We start from the raw sequence: 19701 nt of genomic DNA on the forward strand, positions 1-19701 counted from the left end.
TGTGGAGGAAATGTGAGGATTTTATTTATTTTTCCTTCATGACTTTTTCCAACTCTGTCATTACTTCTGCCAGACATTTGCCCGGCTAATTTTGGCCCGTGTGACGCTGGAGAGCACGCCGGCGTTGCTATGTAACCTGCTGAAAAGCCTCAAGACGTTGATTGCACTTGATTGGGGGGTGGGCGGAGGGGCATGTGTGTCAGAGGGGAGAGCAAACATGCAAACCACAGCGGCCGCCCGTTCAGGGTATTTGAGTCCATCTCTACTCCTGTTGTCACCTGAAGTCACCGGCGTGGTGGTGTGGTGTGGTGGGGGGGAGGTGGGGGGGATGGTTGTCCAAACGCAAACATTGTCACGCGGCCGCTCTTTATCCAGCAGAGCCTCTGGGAGGAACATGACGTCTTCATTGGGCCGCTGCCTCATTACGGCGTGCACACGCGCACACCTTATGGGTGTAATAAAGCAGCAGATCACAGTCATTGGCTGCTGACAGGGACTGACACTGAAACCTGCTGTTGTTGGATGGCTGCCTGGGAGATGTTCATTACTCACAGAGCTTGTCGGTTTGGACAGGAGCGGAACAGCGGCCTTATTAAGTGGAGACCTGGAGCAGCCGGAGGGGAAACGCACGCACGCCCACGCGGCCTCCCGAGAAAGTTGGGAGCCGTGGCTTCGACCGAGCGCTCGGGTAGGCTGAGGGAGGAAGAATGGTTGTTCAAACTTTTCCAGCAAATTCGCTGAGCTTGGAGGTTGCTGACGGACGGCGAAATTGTGACGTGACGACGACAGCCGGCTGCCGAGCCTCGGCGTCCAGGGTGGGGGGGAGAAGGGGGGAGGAGGACGCAGAGCAGAAGAATGTCAGCCTGTTTTTTTTTTACAAGAGCCTGCTGGTATTGATCGGAGTTTCTGATGTCTGTCTGGCTCATTGTATAACTCTCACAAGAAGAGAATTCAATATTCCCGACATTGCTGAACCTGAAGCCCTGTTTCCATAGTAACTCCGCTCTCCGTCTCTCTAAACATAGCACCTCCCGGCTGACTACAGCTCTCCTCAGATCATCAAGCCCAGCTGAAGAGGAGGAAGATGCGTGGACACGGACGGGGCTGTTCTTGACTCGGGGCGATGAAACGATTCGACCGCTCGCCGTATTTACAGTCCGAGCCGAAGGAGACAACGTGAGACTGGGTGAGGGAAGGCTTTTTATTTCACCCCCCAAAAAAGATTTACAAGGCGCCACTTGTTGCGCCGAAGAGGACACGTGCGCTTTGACAAAGACCCCCTCCCACAGTTCTTCTCTCACCTGCTACTGCCCCCCATCTGCCCCCCCAAGTTTGCAAAAATCTGAAAATAGTAGCATCTTTCAAAACAGCCTGCTCCACTTCAGCCTCGAGCACACACGAGAATAAAGTGGGGCCGTCATAAATCAAAACTACGGCGCCCGTGACGGTTTGAGGACGAGAGGGGAGGTGGCTGAATTAGCATTTCATTTTCTGTTGTTCTTTTCTTTTTGTGTGTGTGTGTGTGTGTGTGTGTGTGTGTGTGTGGGCGGGGGGTAAATCTCCACAGGTGCTGCGGTGTCCAACGTGGGATGAAGAGAAAGTCTGGCCTTTTTACCACCAAAGAGTCAGAGAGGCATTTCTAATACCTCAATGCGATTGAGGAAATCATCTCCAGCCACTCAAGCATGGCAGCGGGGGCTCAACAATGGCATTCAGAGACATTTTTACACATACGACGATCCTTACTAAACCTCTCAGTTCATTTCCTGAAGAAGAACCTGCTGATATCTGACGCAACCTTGGAGGCGGCCGCACTCTTCCTCATCCGGCTGCGCTCCTTGGCTTGCAGAGCCGTCCTCTGTGTAGAGAGAGAGAGAGAGGGAGAGAGAGAACACGGAACATGACGGGAGAGGCTGAATCTGCGAAAAAATTGAGATCGATGCATCAGGCGCCTCAAGATTAAAGCGTCTCAAGCAGCAAGCGGGTCCCCTTATCGGAACGAGCAGCTCTCCGCATGGGTTCATACATGTCCGACGTGTTCCAAGCGTACACCCACTCGCACAAACAGCGTGAAAGCAAAGCACATTTCAGGCAACAATGAAAATCGTTTTTATAATTTCAAAGAAACCTCTGCTCTGCAATCAGTGGTGTTTTAAGAAGGGAAGATCTTCCCGAGGCAACAAATGCTACATATCAACATGTCGTAACCGGCACATCATGTCATGATATTACTGGGCAATAAATAGCTTGGCGGGGGACGGTGTGGCGTTTGATCAATGTGTTTGACATGTATCCCATTACAGTCTCCACGTATGATCCTCAACATGAGCGATGAGGCCGAGGATGGAGGAGAGACCCGACCACCATCTTAAATGTCAGACAAATTGCTTTGGCCCCTAAAAGTCAGTGGTTTTGAGTGCAGTGAAGCGGTGTGAGTGTGTGCGTGTGCGCTCGTACGGCTTTGTGGCACACGGTGCAGAGCGTCTGCAGGTTGTCCAGTGAGCACTGTCCTCCTCCGCTGTAGACCGGCCGGATGTGGTCGACCTGCCAGAAGTCCCCTTCGACCGGAGCGCGGATCATCTCGTTCAGCTGTGGGGGGGGCATGGGAGAAGGATCAATTTAGCAAATAAAATAAAATAATAATATATATATATATATATATATATATTTATCAAGCATTGATTGCGCCGACCTCCCACATGATCCATCTACGCTAAGAGTGCTGTTTAAGCAAAGATAAGATGTCTTTAGCAGAGCTTCTCAGGGTGCTAGAGTGACCTAAATTGTTATTTTGCCGCATGCACGCGCACACACGCAGGCGTTGCCGAAAAAACTAATCTCCGCACCACAGGGGCTCCTCTGCAATGCGCTTCACAATAAGAAACAAATACGTGTGGAGGAGCACTGATGACAGGGAGGCTCAAAAGTGGTGAAAATCTACAATCTACATTAAGGAAATAATGACAATAGGGTTTAAAAGGTTAAAATGAGGAGGTTGATGTACAATGCCGACAACAATCATTAAAATAAAGAGGAAAGTACCAAATTGTCCTATTTGTGGTGGTGGAAGATGACAGGTGACCTTTCGTCGTTATTAATGAGCAAGAAGTGCTTCAGCAAGAAATGGCAGTGACCTAAATAGATTACCCAGAATCACTTTTAAACTATAGTAATCATACGCAGCATTGTACATGGAGCTAATGAGTTACTGGCTGGACCTCGCTGGGATCTACACTTTACAACCAGGAGGCTGAACTTTGGTTCAGCAGCGGGCAAACGGAGAGAAAAAAAAGACTGGAAGCTAAACTGGAATGCTACTCGCGTGTTGTATTTTATTCTGAAAAGAAATAGAAAGATAGAAACGTCAGGAAAAGTATTAGAGAATAAAGAATAAGCAAGCGGAGAAGCAAAAGATGAGGCAAAAAAAAATCTATTTTCCTGCTTTGAGTGCTACTCTGCCGACATTAAGGCAGCGAGCTGAAATTGATCCCAACAGATTTAAAGAACAGGCCCGCTCACAGGGGCACAGTTCACGACACACACACGAACGAACCCCCAGTATGAGGCAAAGAATGAGCCAATAATCTGGAGGCTCCTCCACCGCTGCGCCGTCTTATCATGTGGCTGCGTTTGTTTCCTCTAAAGCTCGGCGCATCGATCGGCGCTCATGCTGCTGCCGGCGGCGGGAGTGTGTGTGGTTGTGTGTGTGTGTGTGTGTGTGTGTGTGTGTGTAAGGGGAAGTGGGGGGAATAGCTTTGCAGGATAACAGCCGACCAAATCAAACAGGCTTACTGGTCGAGGCCTGGCACTGGGGAAAAAAAAAGAAAGAAAAAGAAAATCAATGGGCCCAGCAATCCATTTACTGGGAGCTGGCCCTTCGGAGTGCAGACAACCTGTGTGTGTTTGTGTGTGTGTTTAGGTGGGTTGGATGGAGACAACGCAACACTTATTTTTTCACCGACGGAAATACATCAAGAAGGTGTGTGTGTGTTGTTGATGCTGAAGGTTGGTGCTTCCATTCCTGATATCTCTCCTCCATTAGGACATCTGTAAGGAAAAAAAAAAACATCTGACCTCTTTGAGTGACAGCTGCGAGAGCCAGGTGTTCTCCAGCATGTCCTTGCGCTGGGGGGGCGGGGCGTCGCGGACCTTCAGGAACAGCTCGTGGGCGTGGAGGCCGCAGTGCTGACATACGCCCTGCTCCACCTCCAGCACCCGCGAGCGCATGTACGTCTGGCTGGAGCGCAACTGGAACTCCTCCTGGCACCTACGGGTGGGGACGCATGAATATGATCTCGCACTGGAACCTCTACGTTTCACAACCCACAACAGCTGAGATTATTTTCTTCTGTTCCTGCAGGCAGCAGAGGAATGTTGTTACTGCGCTTTCTGCTGCTGTGGTTAGATTCTGCTGAGAGGCACACGTCTTTGTGTGGAAGTTTGATCACAGTCGGGTGTGGAGGAGCGAAGGATCTCACCTTGACTGTGGCGCCCTGAATCCGGCTCTTGAAAACCACTCACGGAAATTGAATTCCTACCTTAAATGGGCGGTGAGACTAAAGAGCATATTTGTTATTGGTCGGAATTTTGTCTCATTCAGAGCGACGGTGTGAGGAAGGTTGCAGCGTCTTGTTTAATGACGACAAGAGATTGCAAAGACTAAACGTCCCGAACTTTTCAACCCTTTGTTAAAAATATGATTTCTTTTTTTGCTTTAGGATGCAGTAAATTGACCTTGAGGAATAAATGTTAAAGGAAAATGTTAAGAAAAGGATCCATTTTAAACTTGTTTAGCACAGAAAACAATGGATAGGGCACAAAGAAAAAATGGTAGTCTGGATGTTCAAGCAATCAGACTATTTGAAAGCATTTAATATGCTTATCTTTGCAAACACGACATCGTAGTAAGCCCCCCCCCCCACCGCCCCTACGGGTGCTTCAGACTGGTTCCTTAGAACAGTCTGTGCAGCACTGAGGACCTGCAGGATCACGCATTTGGCTTCTAAACTGGGCGCAGCTGGCGTCGCTATACGCTATACCTGTGGCTGCAGAAGCGGGTGTCCCAGGCTCCCCCGGTGGTCGGGCAGGCCTCCTGGCAGGACAGACACAGAGGGACGCCCTCACTGTCAACAGCCTGCAGGTAGCCTGACTCCGGCGGAAGAAATCCATCACATTTAACCGTCCGTTGGCTGTTTAGTAAGACAAATCCTTACATGTTATTACGTATCGAGCCAACAGATGGACAACAAAGAGGGCGTTTGCACCGCGGCAAACAGCACCTGAAAATATAACGTGAGAAGTCGACGAGAGTAAAATATTGCAACAGACATATTTAGACAGAAGAGCAATTCTCCAGTATATATTATAGAGCACGCTGTCGCACTGCATATGGTAAACAATGCAAAGGCTAGATCACTAATGCGACAGTAAATATGGCCAGATGTGTAAAGTGTCAGACCCAAGTATGTAACATGAGAAATGAAAAAAAGAAGAACTATTTTCAAATGTCAGGCGCTAAATGAATGGCTTCCTTATATTTATGGCATCTGTTCTGTATCTTTTTGATGCAGTGGGAAGCAGCAGATTGTCCGCCCTTCGGGTCAGGGTAACTTCAAAAGAAGCGACCTTGGCCCGCGGGACCGCCATCAGTTTAAGCCAACGGAGTTTTCAATGCCAGCTCAGCTCTTTCAACACCAGCAACATAGCAAACGCATTTCAACATATTCATATTATATATTTTACATTCCAGTAAAAAGAATATATAAAAAGAATATACGTTTTCTTAGTGTTCTGCAAATGCAAAGTTAATGGATGTATTGCTGCTGTATGTGTGTGTGTGTGTGTAAAATGTCTACATACTGTGTGTGTGTGTGTGTATGCATCTGTGTGAGGGAAATATTTGAAGCACGTCTGTGTGTGTGCCCGGTCTCTTGGCAGAAGGACGGCTAGTTTGGGCTTTTGCCATGTTGTCCCAGCAGGGTGCTGGAGCCACGTCGGTGGGGACAGATGGACTAAATTCTCTCTCCCCGTGGTTTACAATTCAGACAGACAGAAACAGAGAAAGAGAGACAGAGAGGGAGAGAGAGAGAGAGCGAGAGCGAGAGGGGGGAACAAAGAGACATCACTACAGAGTGAGATTTAATCATTGAAATGAAGAAAAAAGAAATCTTAAAATAGGAACCTTGCAGCTTCAAAGTTGAGAAGATACCAACAAACTGGAGGTACCAAGAGACAAATATTGTGCCAGCAACATCTAGCGGATGAAAGAGAGACCGAAATAGATGCTTTTTTTTTACTGGTGTGCCCAAACTGAGAATGGTGAAATATGGTACTGGTATAAAAAAAATAAAAAAAAATAACCCAGAATTTCTTTCCAGTTTTCACTCGCTCAACAACATTTAACATAACTATTTAACTGCCAATGATCATATGCGCCACACATTTATCTTGAGAGTCATTTAAATTCATGTATGCGCAAAGCGGGCGAGCATGTTTGGCAGCTCTGCGTCGCAGTGTGAGGTAACCTGGCACTTCAAACCCCGGGAACAAATCACGCAACATGCCTCCGGCGGCAGCCGCACAGCCTACCTGCCGCCGAGCTCGTCCCCGACAGCAGGAAACCAAAAAGGTGCGGGAGGAGAACCACGTCGAAGCCCCCCACTGAACGGGAGCGATGATTTCGCTGGACTCGTCGGCAATGTCACGCGTGGGGTCGGTCTCGGTGTGAACATGGGAGACGTCGGGGGTTGGTGCCGCAGCGGGTTCGGACGTGGTGTCGTTGGCAATCGATACAGGAGTAAGAGACAAAAGTAGATTGGAGAAACAGACGAGCGCGACGGGGAGAAAGGGGTCTCAATGGCTCAAGCAGTAATGATGTACAAGGCTAATGTACCGCTCAACTCAAACAAACGAAACAAAGAAATTCATATTCGGAGCCTAAATCACTTTTTTGGAATGTCATGCAAATGACAAATTACAGCTATACTATATGTACTATATTATCTTTATCATCTATCCATGTAGTTGCCATGCAACTATTAGCTGGTTATGTGAGCTTTTTCTTTTTCTGACAAATTTTAAAATAATTGTTTATTAACAACACGCTGGCTTTTGACATTATCACGGTCTTTTTTTTTTGTTGGCATGTAAGCCATAGAGCCATGTATTTGTACCTTTGCATTCCTCCAGGCGAACAACCTGCATTGTGTACACAGGCGTACGGCTCAGACTGCACCCTGTAAAGACGCTTCATGGTACATCATGTGTATGGAACCGCACCCGCTGTGCCCACATGAGAAAGACTGTGCTTTCCGCAGGTTTCCATGGTGATATTCCATCCTGGGGCTGAGCAGGTTGCGTCTCAAACCCTAGATCGTATTATGGTCTGTATTTACTGTACTAAACGCGCGCAGGAGGCCTTTGTGCATCTACCACACACACACACGCACACGCACACACACAGATCTCCATGGAGACAGCGATGGGAAGGAAAAGGAAATCACACCAAACCCCCAAAGCCGAAAGCCGCTTGTTTGCACAGACCACCTTCAAGTGGCGACCGTGAGACCTCATCGCTAACAAACACAAACGAGTCTGTTCATTCCAGATAGTCGAGAAATAAAAATAAAAAAAAACTACTGTGAAGCTCTGCGCCTGGAGAGGATGCTATTTAGGACTTTTTTTTCGAGATGTGAACACGGCATGACCTCACCTCGCCGCCAACATCCGCCCACACGGGCGCCCTTTCCCCTGCCTCTCTGAAGCGGGTGGCGTCGGCGAAGCGGCCGCCCTGCGCTTTGTGAAGAGGTCCTCCTTGGTGACCAGTCGGACGCTGCCTCCCTCCTGCTGCGCCCTGCTCAGCGAGGCCTGGGCCACCTCGTCCTTGCCGAGGTACCTGTGAAAATGGATCAGAGGGTTTATGTAACACGATGCAGTGCGCGGGGGCGTAGAAGGAGATCGCTTCACAAACTCACTGGACAGTGGGAGGTAAGAAGGGAAATCTGATGCTGCTTCAGCTCAAAACTTTTTATTTTTCCCCAAATTGTGCTTAAATGCACAAACTCCTACTTTCATTGCTAATTCTCTTTATTTTCTTATATCCCGATTGTCCTCTTCCCCGCGCTGAACGCCACCACCTTTTGCTGCTGCAGGCGTCTAATTTCCCCCGCAGGCATCGTCAATCACCGGATCTAATCCGTCCACCATCCACGCTGGTTTTTATGGCCTCTTGTAACGACGATGTTCGGTGTGCAGGTCGAGCATTGCATCAAACAGTGCCTGTCAATGTGGACAGGATTAAAATGACCCCGGGGCGTGAAGAGTTGACAGAAAACGCAGGAGGGAGGAGTATGTGCGGAAAGGGCAGGAGGGGGGAGCAGAAAAACTCTGACTTGTTTGTTCTAGGTGGAAAGAAAATTGCGGTGGTACTGAGAGTAAAGTGACCAATCACCAAACCGTCCCCAGGTAACATTAAGGCTTTCCGCAGAAGGATGGTACAACACTCTAATCGTCTCCTCGGAGCAATTACCCTTTCTCTGGCCGCCTCTACGGGGCGGGTCAGAGATCAGGATCAGCCAGTGTGGACTCTCGCTTCAAGGGAGCCGGCTTCTACTTTCATTATTCCATCTCAGCTTTTGCGGAGGTATTTCGTGGACCTGTGAGGATTTTTTTTGTGTTTTTTGCGTTTTTCTGCTCTGAGATCTCTCGCTCTCATTGGATAACTGACAAAGATTCAGGCTTCTCAAAGGTAGCGTATGTTAACCCCTTATGCATTAGTTGAATATTAGATATTAACGTCACTGTAAAGAAAAGGATTATGTCAACGATCCAAAAGAAACGGCACATTTAAAAAAGACAGATGGGGTTTCGCGGGCAATTGTCTCGGGGCACGAAGCTGCTCACTAATGTTGTGGAGATCGATAGGTGTGTTGGGCTTAATAGGCTTTACAGTGACAATTCTGAAACTTAGTTTGGCAGAACAGGAACAGATTCACTTACACCCGTGAAAACATTATCAATAATTGGAGCAATTCCCAGACCCGAATGTAGACATGTGGAAGAATATTCCACTATTTAACTTAACCACAAAGGGCAGATACAAGTTCTCTGTTATATGTTGAATCAACACTATTTAGCATTCTTTAATTGAGCTGTATAATAAACTATGACCTTTATGAAGATGTAGGGGAGTCTACCTAAAAACCAACAGGTTATTTCATTTTACCTGTATGCTTACAAGATGTGTTTTTAGTCTGACCATGATTACCAATAAATTACTATCCAATTAGAAGTTAAATAGGAATGTGTTGCCCCTGCTAGACTACGGTTTTAATATCTCCAGTTGGCCCCACACAGACATTTCACTCCACCTCCATCTGGACGGAATCCTCTGTGGGAGCTGGATGGAAAGAAGGTAAGAAAAAAATTGAGAAAATAAAAAAGCGATGGATGGAAGCAGAACGTGGAGGAGGGAGACACATCAAAGAGAGGTTTTCCCTGGAAGCTGTGGGGAGATGAGGAAGGAGGAGAGTCTTCATCAAACACTCGAGCTCTCTCCGCTTCAAACGGTCCCGGCACAGAGGCGGGATCAAATGAGATACCTCACGCTAAACTGGAGCCCGACTGCCGTGTGGCTGCGTGTTTGCATGTTTTCTAATGCAGCCGGGTCCTCGGAGAGTTATTAGGGAAACTACAGTGGCTGCTGCTCCTTCACTATGTATTTTATTTTTTTAGCATTACTAGTGTCTGACCACTCTAGGCGAGCAAACCTGATGGGCTTGTGTCTTGTGTGATTGACCAGGCCACACTCCACTTCTCTTCTCCCCCAGGAGCAGAAACTTCCTGGAGCCCCGCTGGTTGCCGGGTAACTGTTCGGCAGCTGGGGACAGCACCACCGTGCCACCGACAGCGGTGTATTTCCCCCCACCCCCAAAAAATGTCAAATTATGCCTGAAAGACAAGTCTGCCTCAGTGGATTATCTGGCACCTCGCTGCAGGGCCGCCGCAGACAGGCAGCGGCACCGCGGGGCGGGCCCACGGGTTCGGCACCGGTTGCCACTTTATTCAATTACAGGCACTGCAGCGGTCAAAACATTTAAGATGCGTCCGGTCGTTATCGACACTTCACGTTAACAAGGCGATTTCAATAAAAAATGAATACAAGAATGCTGCATCTGAAGCTGTATTCCTTAAAAGATTCCAATCCTGGTTGAAAAGGACACCGTTTGACTCCGCCAGTAACAGTTAAAACATTCTTCTTTTCTTTCTTAATTTAAATGCCGACTTCAGACATAAAGTCTGGCTAAATATGACATGTCACACCACACCTCTTATAAATAAATGTGTAAAAAATGTGGGTGTTTATCAGGCCGAGATGGTCCAATGAAAGACAAAATAAAAGTTGTGTGATTGCGAGGGCGGAGCCGAGCGGGTTATTTTCTTTGTTGTGTGACTTAATCAAGTCCCGGATTTCTTCGAGAAGTGCAGCGCTGAATTGCTGCAGAAGAAGCTGCAGAAGGCGTTAATATAAGTTGCCAATAGTGACAAAAATAAATATTTAAAAAAAGGGCTCTACAGATTCTCAGCTGAATGTTCCCACTACTTATCCATCTTGACAGAAGCCGCGCTGCAGTATATGAGTTTTGCATTATTGTTATTCCAAGGATTTAACATTATTAACAATATTGCAACTCAGATCTTTGATATGCAATTGTTTTTGTTAGTATTTTTGGTTATTCTCGCAGTCAGGGCAAATAACATTGTCCATGGATTTTGTGTATGATGACTGTGTAAGTCATCTTTCTTCAATCGGGTTTCAACTGTCCTCACCTGTACAACAGCCTTACTTTTTTTGAATAATTTTACAAAACATGGCTACTTCCATGTGTGCAACCAAATAGCTACCACTATTAAGATAATTACTGTGCATATGTACAGGATGGAACATTCTTATTCTATTATGAAGGCGTATTATAGAAGCAATAATGAGTTTTTAGCCAACGTGCCGTACCCTCAAGTGACGACGCAAACCCGATTTAAAATCCCCATAGCTCCTCTGAAATCACTATAAATCACCACAAGTTGCTTAGGCCGACGGCGTCCGCGGCGCCGGGAAACAACCCAGCCCGAGTGCATTAAGTTCGGAGCCGTTGAAAGCAGAGAGCCTCGGCCTGCCGTTGAAAGGCGAGCGGTAAGCCCCCCGCTGAGCCGAAGCCGGAGCCTGATTGGTTCTGATTAGCGGATAAATCAAACAGGTATCAAATCAAGCCGGGGCCAATTGCCTCCTACTTACACCTTGATTAGGTTCACGCACCCAAACACGTTCCCTCGGTTGGGAAACACTGTCTTGCGTGCTCATGCACACGCACGTGCGTGCACACACGTGCGTGCACACACACACACACATTTACCCTGTAATTGGCAAACTCCCCACGCCTCGATCCACGCCAGCGGTAATTAGTGTGCCAGTAACAATGCATGTTTGTCAAAAAAACAAAGAAAGATAAACACACATGCACAGAGCTCATCCTGTGCCTCAGCTGACACAATTTGATACACCCACACACACACACACACACACACACACACACACACGCTCTATGAAGCCTTCTACGATGCCGGGGGCCGTTAGTATTTACAAATCGTCCGGTTTTGCTGTAAAATCTTGCATGTTGCTCTTTACGGGTTCTGACATTAAAGTCGGAAACTAAGCGCGTTAAAATGACCTCTGAGCGGGAAACGAGAAAAACGTGATGCCATCAGTTGCATTTGTTCGCTCTCTTTGATGTTTTGTTTGTGGCAAATGTACTACACACAAAATATGAGTAGTAGGAGGTGGAGAGACTGAATACATGATAAAATGAATTCCATTCATACAATATTATCATATGTGCAAAATATCTGTATTTTGTTCTTACATATCCCGGTTGGCCTACATCACCTCACACCTACTGGGATCTATTGATTTTCTCACTTGAATTGTTGCTAGGCGATTTCATCAGCTCCATGTAAGCAAACAACAGCTCTGTGAATTAATTGAAGACACAGAAAACACTTTTCCTCCCATATATGATGCAAAATGTCCTAACCCGCCCCCCTTTGCCTCTGATTGGCTAGAACTTGTTGCTTTGGTTGGCTTCGGGGGGCGAGGGAGAATTTCAGACAAATATCCTCAATAATATGAATGTGAAAATACTGATATGAAGGTACTAAGCTTGTTAGCATGATATGCTAACAAACGTGCCTCACGCTGGAGCAGAGAAACACACCTTGGGGTTCGATTATTTCATTAGAGGACCAAACATACGACCGTACGATGTTTTTTTTGCAAATGCTCAATCACCACCAAAGCAGCATGTTTTTCTTTCGGGAACACATTTCCCCCCCGCAGGAGTCTGACCTCTTGGTGCTGGAGTGAGGACGCTTGGCGGCGGCCAGCTGCTGCAGGCCCAGAGTCGGGCTGTGGAAGAGGAGGCCGCCGCGCCGAAGCAGCTTCTGCTTCATGGCGGCCAGGCTGCTCCATTCCTGGACGAACCTCAGCACCTGCAGGGGGAGGGGAGGAGGACACGACACCTCACTTCAAATTCAATTCCAAGCTCCAATCCAAGAAAAAGAAAACGCTGGAGCCTTCGTCAACAAACTTAGTTTGGATATTGGAGGCATTTTGTTTTGTGGAATATACACTATCGAAACAAATAACACAAAGCTGCAGAGCGCAGACATAAACACACACACACACACACACACACACACACACACACACACACGTTTTTCAGACACGCGAATAAAAACCCATCAAAGCAAGAGAAAGCTGTATATGCTTTCAGCCAAGTTAAGGATTCAAAGAAAATTCACTGGCAAAATAACAAACAGCACACAAAGCACCAAGGCCTAATGGGCAATTTACCTACATATATTACGCCGGAGAGGGGTTTTTTCTCTTTCCTTTCCTCTGCATTCTCATCATTATTTGAGTGAAAACAAACAACTCACGGCCAGGTTTGCTTTGTTGACGTTTTTGTGGCGGTAGATACAGTAGATATTTTGATTGAAATAATACCCATTAGTAGCAGCATATTGAAACAAAATCAAATCAAATCAAGCTGTAGTTTGAGATCGGGATAACTAGACGATAAAGTTCCTCTAAAAGGCACTTGGAAGCGAGCCGAGGGAAAGATCAGAGGTCAAAGCAGCGCGGTACGGATGCTCTACAAAGACCGAGTTTGTCTCGTAAAGATGAAGACTCCGGATGGGCTTCAGAAATATGCCAACAGCACGCCGAGGTCATCGGGAGGACGAGAGCGGGAGGCCGTCTTCAGCTTCCTTCCCCCTGCGAAGGTCGGCCCGGTTTAATGGGTGAGCATCTGACAGAAACTGGGAGGCCTTAGATTCACCACTGTGTGGCCGGGCGGAGTGTTTTGCTGATCATATGGTCATATCTGAAGAGGGTAAGGCCAGAAATATAAGCCTTATTGCTATAATATACAAATGAATAAGCCCCAGAAAAAATGAATGTATTTCATCACGTATTGTTAATATATCTTCTTCCTCTGGGCTTCGTTTTGTTGTGTAAAAACTATTACTAAGCCACGCTGTTTATCTCCGCCCAATCCTGCATCCACCATCCTGTTGCTGGGAATACCCATCAGAGCACCCAAGGTGGATTAATTCGCCGCTAAAAGATATAGTCCCTGATCAATGAACTATTTCCTCCTGTTTGAGTCACGTTTGATTAAAAATGACATCGCACAGCTGCTCCAGCCTCATTACGCTGCACATGCAACTTTATTTAATCCCTTAAAAGATGATTCTGATATCTTTGAGAACAGTTCCTCGTAAATGTTATTCCTCTCTGCTTGAACAGAGAGCCGGCGAGCTCCCTCAACTCCCCTCCCTCCCTCCCTCCCTCCCCCATTCCCTTCCAGGCCCGCTATTAAACCGTCTGGCCGCTATTGATTCTGATGGACATTTGGAGCCTAACAGGGCGTGAATGATGGTTCAGAGCAACATGCAACTCACGCCTTTGCCTTTTTTACATTTTCCTTTTTTTTTTTTATACAAAAAGCGACATAAACAACGTGACAGGACGGGGCGGCCGTCAGCGGCGCCCGTTACCGCCGCAGATTGAAGGATTTAATATTACCCGGGGTGGCGCGCGGGGTCGTTTGAGGCGCTGATCCGTCTCGTTTAACGACCGCCATAAAGCGGCACTTTCTCGCTCTTGCTGATCCCGATCCGCCCCCACAAACACACGCACACACACGCAAACGCACACACGGCGCCCTCTGTTCATTTCCCCTCCTTCATCACAGCCCCCCACGTCCCAAACGCCTTCTCCCTCTCCCACCCCGGGCCCTGCGGTGGTGGTAGTGGGCGCCCGCGCTGCCGCCGATCCGTCAGGCGCCCGATGACGCGCTGCTGCTCTTCCTCCACCTTCTTCATCTTCCCCCCATCATCACCATCATCATCACAGGGGTCATTAGCTTCACGTGGCTGCATGGCGCACATCTGTTTAATAACCCCCGCGCCTCGCCTTCACCGGGTCAGTGGAATTGGCGAGACGGCCCTGCTGGCTGCGATATCAAACCAAATTATCTCCTCTAAAATGAAGGCAGCCTCCGGGCCTGCAGGCTGACAAGAAGAAAGTAAAAAGCTCTCACTGCAGTCTTGAGCATATGTAGAGTTTTTCCGTCGTCTTGGAAATGATGTGAAGTCACACGCTTTGATATCTTTCTAATCAATCAAAAGAAGGAAATATTGGCTCATTTTACAACCCCCCCTCCTCCGCCTTTCCGAGGCATTTGCGGCGGTAATGACACATTAACTAGCTGCGCGTCCCCTCGTGCAAACACTCCAAGCCCACGCGCACGCCCACGCACGTATCACAGCGCCTCACGCGGGCGGCGCGCCCACGACGGGGCCCGGCGGCGAGGGGCCTACCTGCGTTCGGTTTTCCCGGCGCCGGCTGAAGGCCTCGGGCAGCTCGTCCCAGTTGGTGAGCTTGATGTCCAGCGGGACGAAGCTCAGGTTCAACGGAGTCCCATCCTAGCGCAGGGGGGGAGGGAGAGGAGAGCGTAAGCAAGAGGATGTGTTACCGCTGCTGCTAAAACCACCATCCCTCTTACTTTCCTTTAATGAACCGCTGTGTAAGGAATTGTCGGGGAAACACTGTTTATCTTAAAATCTTTGGGACAATGAATGGCACGAAGTAATTGCAGCAATTAATCTCAGTAGAGCTAAAATTATGAAGTTTAAAAAAATGTATTTCTCTTTTTTTGTGAGTAAATGCCAAACACATTTTGGGCTGAAATCCCCTCAGAACAACACACTTGCACACACAGTCCCATCATGGGTTCTTTGTATGTTCCTGACTGTCTCCCAGCTTTAGTTAGAAGCCTCCTGAATCATTTCTGCTGACCGGCAAAAAGACGTCAGAATGTATAGAAGCAATTGAGAAAAAGACTCTACTGTTTAAACCCGTTTAAAACAGTGTAACATCAGTTGAGTCTCAGTCTCTGCGTTAAAGTCTTCTTCAATACAGCGGGGTCTTCATTTAGTGAATTATGCTGCATTTAGAAGTTGCATCGACCTAATTAGGTAGAGTACTCTTTCGGGTGTGTAAGCGGTTATTGGCCGGTCTCCGGCCCGATCCTCTGGTACATGAAACCAGTTCCGGGTAATAACACAAATGGGAACCTTGATTATTAGAAGGTCATTTTGACAACTGAGAACAGCAAGAAAGAAAAAATGAGTCTTTCTCAAAATGAATCATGAGAAGCCATCGGGTTAACAACAACACATTGCTCTATAATTTCGAGCCAGAGAACCAGGTTTATAGCATTCAATTAGTTACATTGTGTTCTGCTCCCCAATTTGATACTTGACGTATTTTTGGCTGAGCAATCACATCCGTAATGACGAACTAGCAGAACTTGTATCCAATCACATCAGAGTTCTGTAATCTGCCCTCATATTATTATTTTTTTTTGGTTGCCATGGTAATTCCTGTAACCAAGGGGCTTGTTAGGGATCTCACTTGTTTTTTTTTCATCCTAATATATGTACACTTTGAACATAATAGTTCTCCTGTGACAGTACGCATGCATTAGTAACACAAAATAATGAGGATTTTGCAAAGAGTATAAACAAAGCGGCATATACCCACAAGAATGCAGCTCGCTGTGATTGTGGGTAATCACGCCGCCGCAGCTTGGAGGTAGCTGCATAATCATCCTAACAAAAAATAACCATGTTAAAGAACATTTTCCCCCTCATCATTGCTTCATTAGCACTAACTACTGTCAACTTGAAGCCCGAGAAGCCACTTAAGGCTGGGCGTTAACTTCACTGCGGCGACAGCCTTCGTGCCGAACATCGGGGAGGAAAGAGGCCGGGCGGAGGGTTTAGGTAAAACCTGAAATAACCTGTAGCCACTCTGACCGATGACAGAGAGGACGGGTTGGGAGGAATGATTTAGTTTAAAAGGTTAATACCTGCCGGAAGCTGACACAGGGATTTGGAGATACCAATCGACAAGAGGACGGGTTTTTTTTCTTCTTTTTTTCTGTGCTGTCCCCTCGGTGCACGGAGGCCCGTGTGTTTATTTGGATTATGGCAAAATAAATACCACGGAGACTCAGGGGAACGGCAGAGCCGGTTGTGCTGTTGCAGCATGCAACGGGAATTAGAGCCTTTGCAGATGAGATCGAAAAGAGGTGCACGATCCTCCCCAATGCCGGATAATGTTCCACAACGATCAGTATTAAATATTTCATCAGGTTACAATAAATCAAAACCCCGATTTTCTCTCCTGTTTGGGAAACGCGGTACGAGATCTGGAACCGGCAGAAATTATAATTCCCCGTTGATTCCTTTTATATTTCAAGCAAACATTAATTTCCTTTAATTCTTCGTAATAAAATGTATGCGAGTAGTATATATAGACAGGGTTCCTTTAGCTGGAAACCAAACTAGTGAATTTTAAAAGTGAAGCAGAGACATTTACAAGATAAGAAAATAGAACCAACCATTATTTTGTGAATCGTAAGCTCGTACTTCCAAAAGGAGTTTCCTTTTGGGGATATTTTCCAACTCCTCCTCTAAATACATTATGCAGATGAAGTTTTCTATTGATATGGACTTTATAGCATCATTTTTGATAAGGGTATTTAAGTGTTATGGTAACTTAATGAGCACCCAAAGAATAATAAAAATAAATATTTAAGCACCACATAATGCTGAATCGTCCATGAAGTCCACCCGCCAACTGCGCCTGGTGTTGAGATGACACCCGCCTGCCGACGAGCAGGATCAGGGAATCCCTGACTAGTTTGATGTGCAGATAACGGACATAAAATTCCTAACACTAAATATTTCTCATTCGAGACCCGGCGGTGTCAAATGCGCCTTTGGTTGTGCACCGAGCGGGGCCTCCTGTGAGAGCCCTGCTCCGGGATTATCCTGAAGTGACAGCTTTCCGGACAAAATTCCGACAGTTTATCATTTAAACGACGGCGGGGGACATTTATCTCCGCGGCTTATCGCCTGAGCCACGCGCACGCGGCACTTCTATTGCCGGTCCAGTGCCGGCGGCGCAACGTTCCATTGGTGATTCAGTTCTATGTAGAACCCCCTCATCTATAATCTGCGTCAGCGGCGAAGGAATCTGATCCCCTCGTGAATTAAAACCAAAAAGGGGGCGGCGAGTGTCTCGCAATACGATTGATGCGCAGGTCTGCGGGAGAGTAGGTCCTAAACCGTTAGTTTGTCTTTGGCATCTTTAAACGGGACATTTTGTTTGATTATCTGTGTGAAGTTGCAGGGGTCTTCACGCCTCCCCTGCCGTCCCCCCCAGAGAGGTCGCCTGCAGTTTGTTAAGGAGACGACATGATTGGTTGCTGCAGGTAAGCGGGCTCTGGTTCCTCTTCTGGCTCGGTGCCGTCGTCTCTATCCCTCGGTCAGCGCTTTCAGAATGAGCCGACGGGATGCTGTTGAGGCGGTGAGGGGGGGGGGGGGGGGGGGTGGGGGAGGGGGGGATAATCTACAAATGTATGTGTGGTCCGCCCTGCTGCTGTTGTTGTTCTTTACTATTTCAACAGCGCAGCAAGATGTTCAATTGTTCAGAAAATAAGGATATTATTCTAGTGATTTACTGCAGCAGTGTGCTTCCATAAAGTTGGGGGCTGTGTGAAAGATTTAAAAAATAAATACAAGTCAACGCTGGAAATAAGACTTTTTGTCTCCAGCTTATTCAGCGCTGCCCGCTTGTTTTACACTTAAAGTATAATAACCCACCACATTAAGTTACATTAATGTTTTTATTTTCTTTTTGTCAATAGAGCACTTCCTTGTTGCTGGGAAACTGAAGCTGGATGGGTCGAGCTGGGATGCTACACCTCCCACGATGCAACACGACTCTCTCTGCTGGGTCTGTCATCACCACGGTGTGACGCAAGGTTTACGTTTACGATCAAGCTCGAGCCAATGTAACCCTGCTGACATCACTATGACATCATCAGTTGGCAGCGCAGGTACTGATTCAGGCTCTTGTCATCTCCCGCCTGGACTACTGCAACTCCCTCCTCCCTGCCACCGCCATTCGACCTCTGCAGCTCATTCAGAATGCAGCAGCTCGACTGGTCTTCAACCTTCCGAAATTCTCCCACACTACTCCACTCCTCCGTTCTCTTCACTGGCTACCAGTGGCTGCCCGCATCCAGTTCAAAACATTGGTGCTCACGTACCATGCTGTGAATGGATCGGGTCCAGCTTACATCCAGGACATGGTCAAACTCTACATCCCAACCCGCGCACTCCGCTCTGCATCTGCAAAACTACTCTTCCCTCCCTCACTGAGAGCAAAACACTCGACTAGATCACGACTCTTTGCTGTCCTCTACCTCGACTAAAGACTAACAAATTGTAGCCCTTAAATTGTACTTGTAACGTCACTCATCTATAGCAAATTGAAAATTGGCTTTATTGAGGAAATTGCACTTTCTTGTTTCTTGTTCTCCTGAGTTTGTACCCTATGGTTGAATGCACTTATTGTACGTCGCTTTGGATAAAAGCGTCCGCTAAATGACATGTAATCAGTTATTTTCTGAGATTTGACAACAGGCGAAATGTACCATAGAGATGCTTTTACAGTAGAGTGCTACTTCCTGTGATAAGTAATCGGTTCTCGCGATGCAGGTTGACTGCGCCTTTAGATGCATCAAAATAAAAGAGGAACATTTGTGCACCGAAGACACTAAAACAAATAAAAACAGGTGGATTGTGGATGAAAGAGGAGGTTTGGTAATTCCTAAACCTTTCATCTGCATGTGAATTGGTTGAGAGAGCTTCTCAAACGGGCTCTTGTTCCTCCAGAAACAGACTCGAGGCGGTCGGGGTTAATATCGAGCGTCAAGCCTATAACGACACAGCGGAGTTTGTTGTTCAAGTTCTACAAAGTGCCGCTTGGAACCGGACTAATTTGAGCTCTTTCAATCACCGTTACTTTCATTCTTGAACTCTGCCCTTCTTAATGTCGCCCGTGATGGTTTCCTCGCATCTCTCCCGTTCGCTAATTGGCAACACGCGACAGAGCGGCGCGTTCCCTCGTTTTCAATCAGTGCCTCGTCGTTTGCAGCTCTATCTCTATATCTTCATATCGGTGAGACTTTGCACTCCCCCGGCCCAAAATAAATAGATAAAAGAGTT

General features: G+C 47.1%; 1 protein-coding gene and 1 long non-coding RNA gene across 9 annotated transcripts in view; one reads left to right on the forward strand and one right to left on the reverse strand.

Annotated features, from left to right (window-relative positions):
* Positions 1 to 1187: 1187 nt before the first annotated feature.
* Positions 1188 to 19701, reverse strand: part of zranb3 (zinc finger, RAN-binding domain containing 3) — a 53719-nt gene continuing 35205 nt past the window's right edge. For 4 of the 8 annotated variants that reach the window (XM_078099300.1, XM_078099320.1, XM_078099311.1 and 1 more), the window contains 7 exons: positions 14938 to 15042; positions 12398 to 12540; positions 7712 to 7894; positions 5040 to 5189; positions 4075 to 4267; positions 2458 to 2589; positions 1188 to 1858 (listed from right to left, as the gene is read on the reverse strand). In XM_078099300.1, the coding sequence (XP_077955426.1) occupies positions 1760 to 1858; positions 2458 to 2589; positions 4075 to 4267; positions 5040 to 5189; positions 7712 to 7894; positions 12398 to 12540; positions 14938 to 15042 (1005 nt within the window). In that variant the 3' untranslated portion in view covers positions 1188 to 1759. Of the gene's footprint in view, positions 1859 to 2457; positions 2590 to 4074; positions 4268 to 4700; positions 5190 to 5213; positions 5280 to 7711; positions 7895 to 12397; positions 12541 to 14937; positions 15043 to 19701 lie in introns of those variants that run through there. The other 4 variants (XR_013467141.1, XR_013467143.1, XM_078099323.1 and 1 more) reach the window with 4 other exon arrangements.
* On the forward strand, positions 8658 to 9948 carry LOC144405519 (uncharacterized). The gene is made up of 3 exons (XR_013467158.1): positions 8658 to 8746; positions 9355 to 9412; positions 9828 to 9948. It is a non-coding gene; the product is annotated as an uncharacterized LOC144405519 (long non-coding RNA).

This window comes from Gasterosteus aculeatus, chromosome 1 (assembly GCF_964276395.1).
Source record: "Gasterosteus aculeatus chromosome 1, fGasAcu3.hap1.1, whole genome shotgun sequence".
In the NCBI taxonomy this organism is placed as follows: domain Eukaryota; kingdom Metazoa; phylum Chordata; class Actinopteri; order Perciformes; family Gasterosteidae; genus Gasterosteus; species Gasterosteus aculeatus.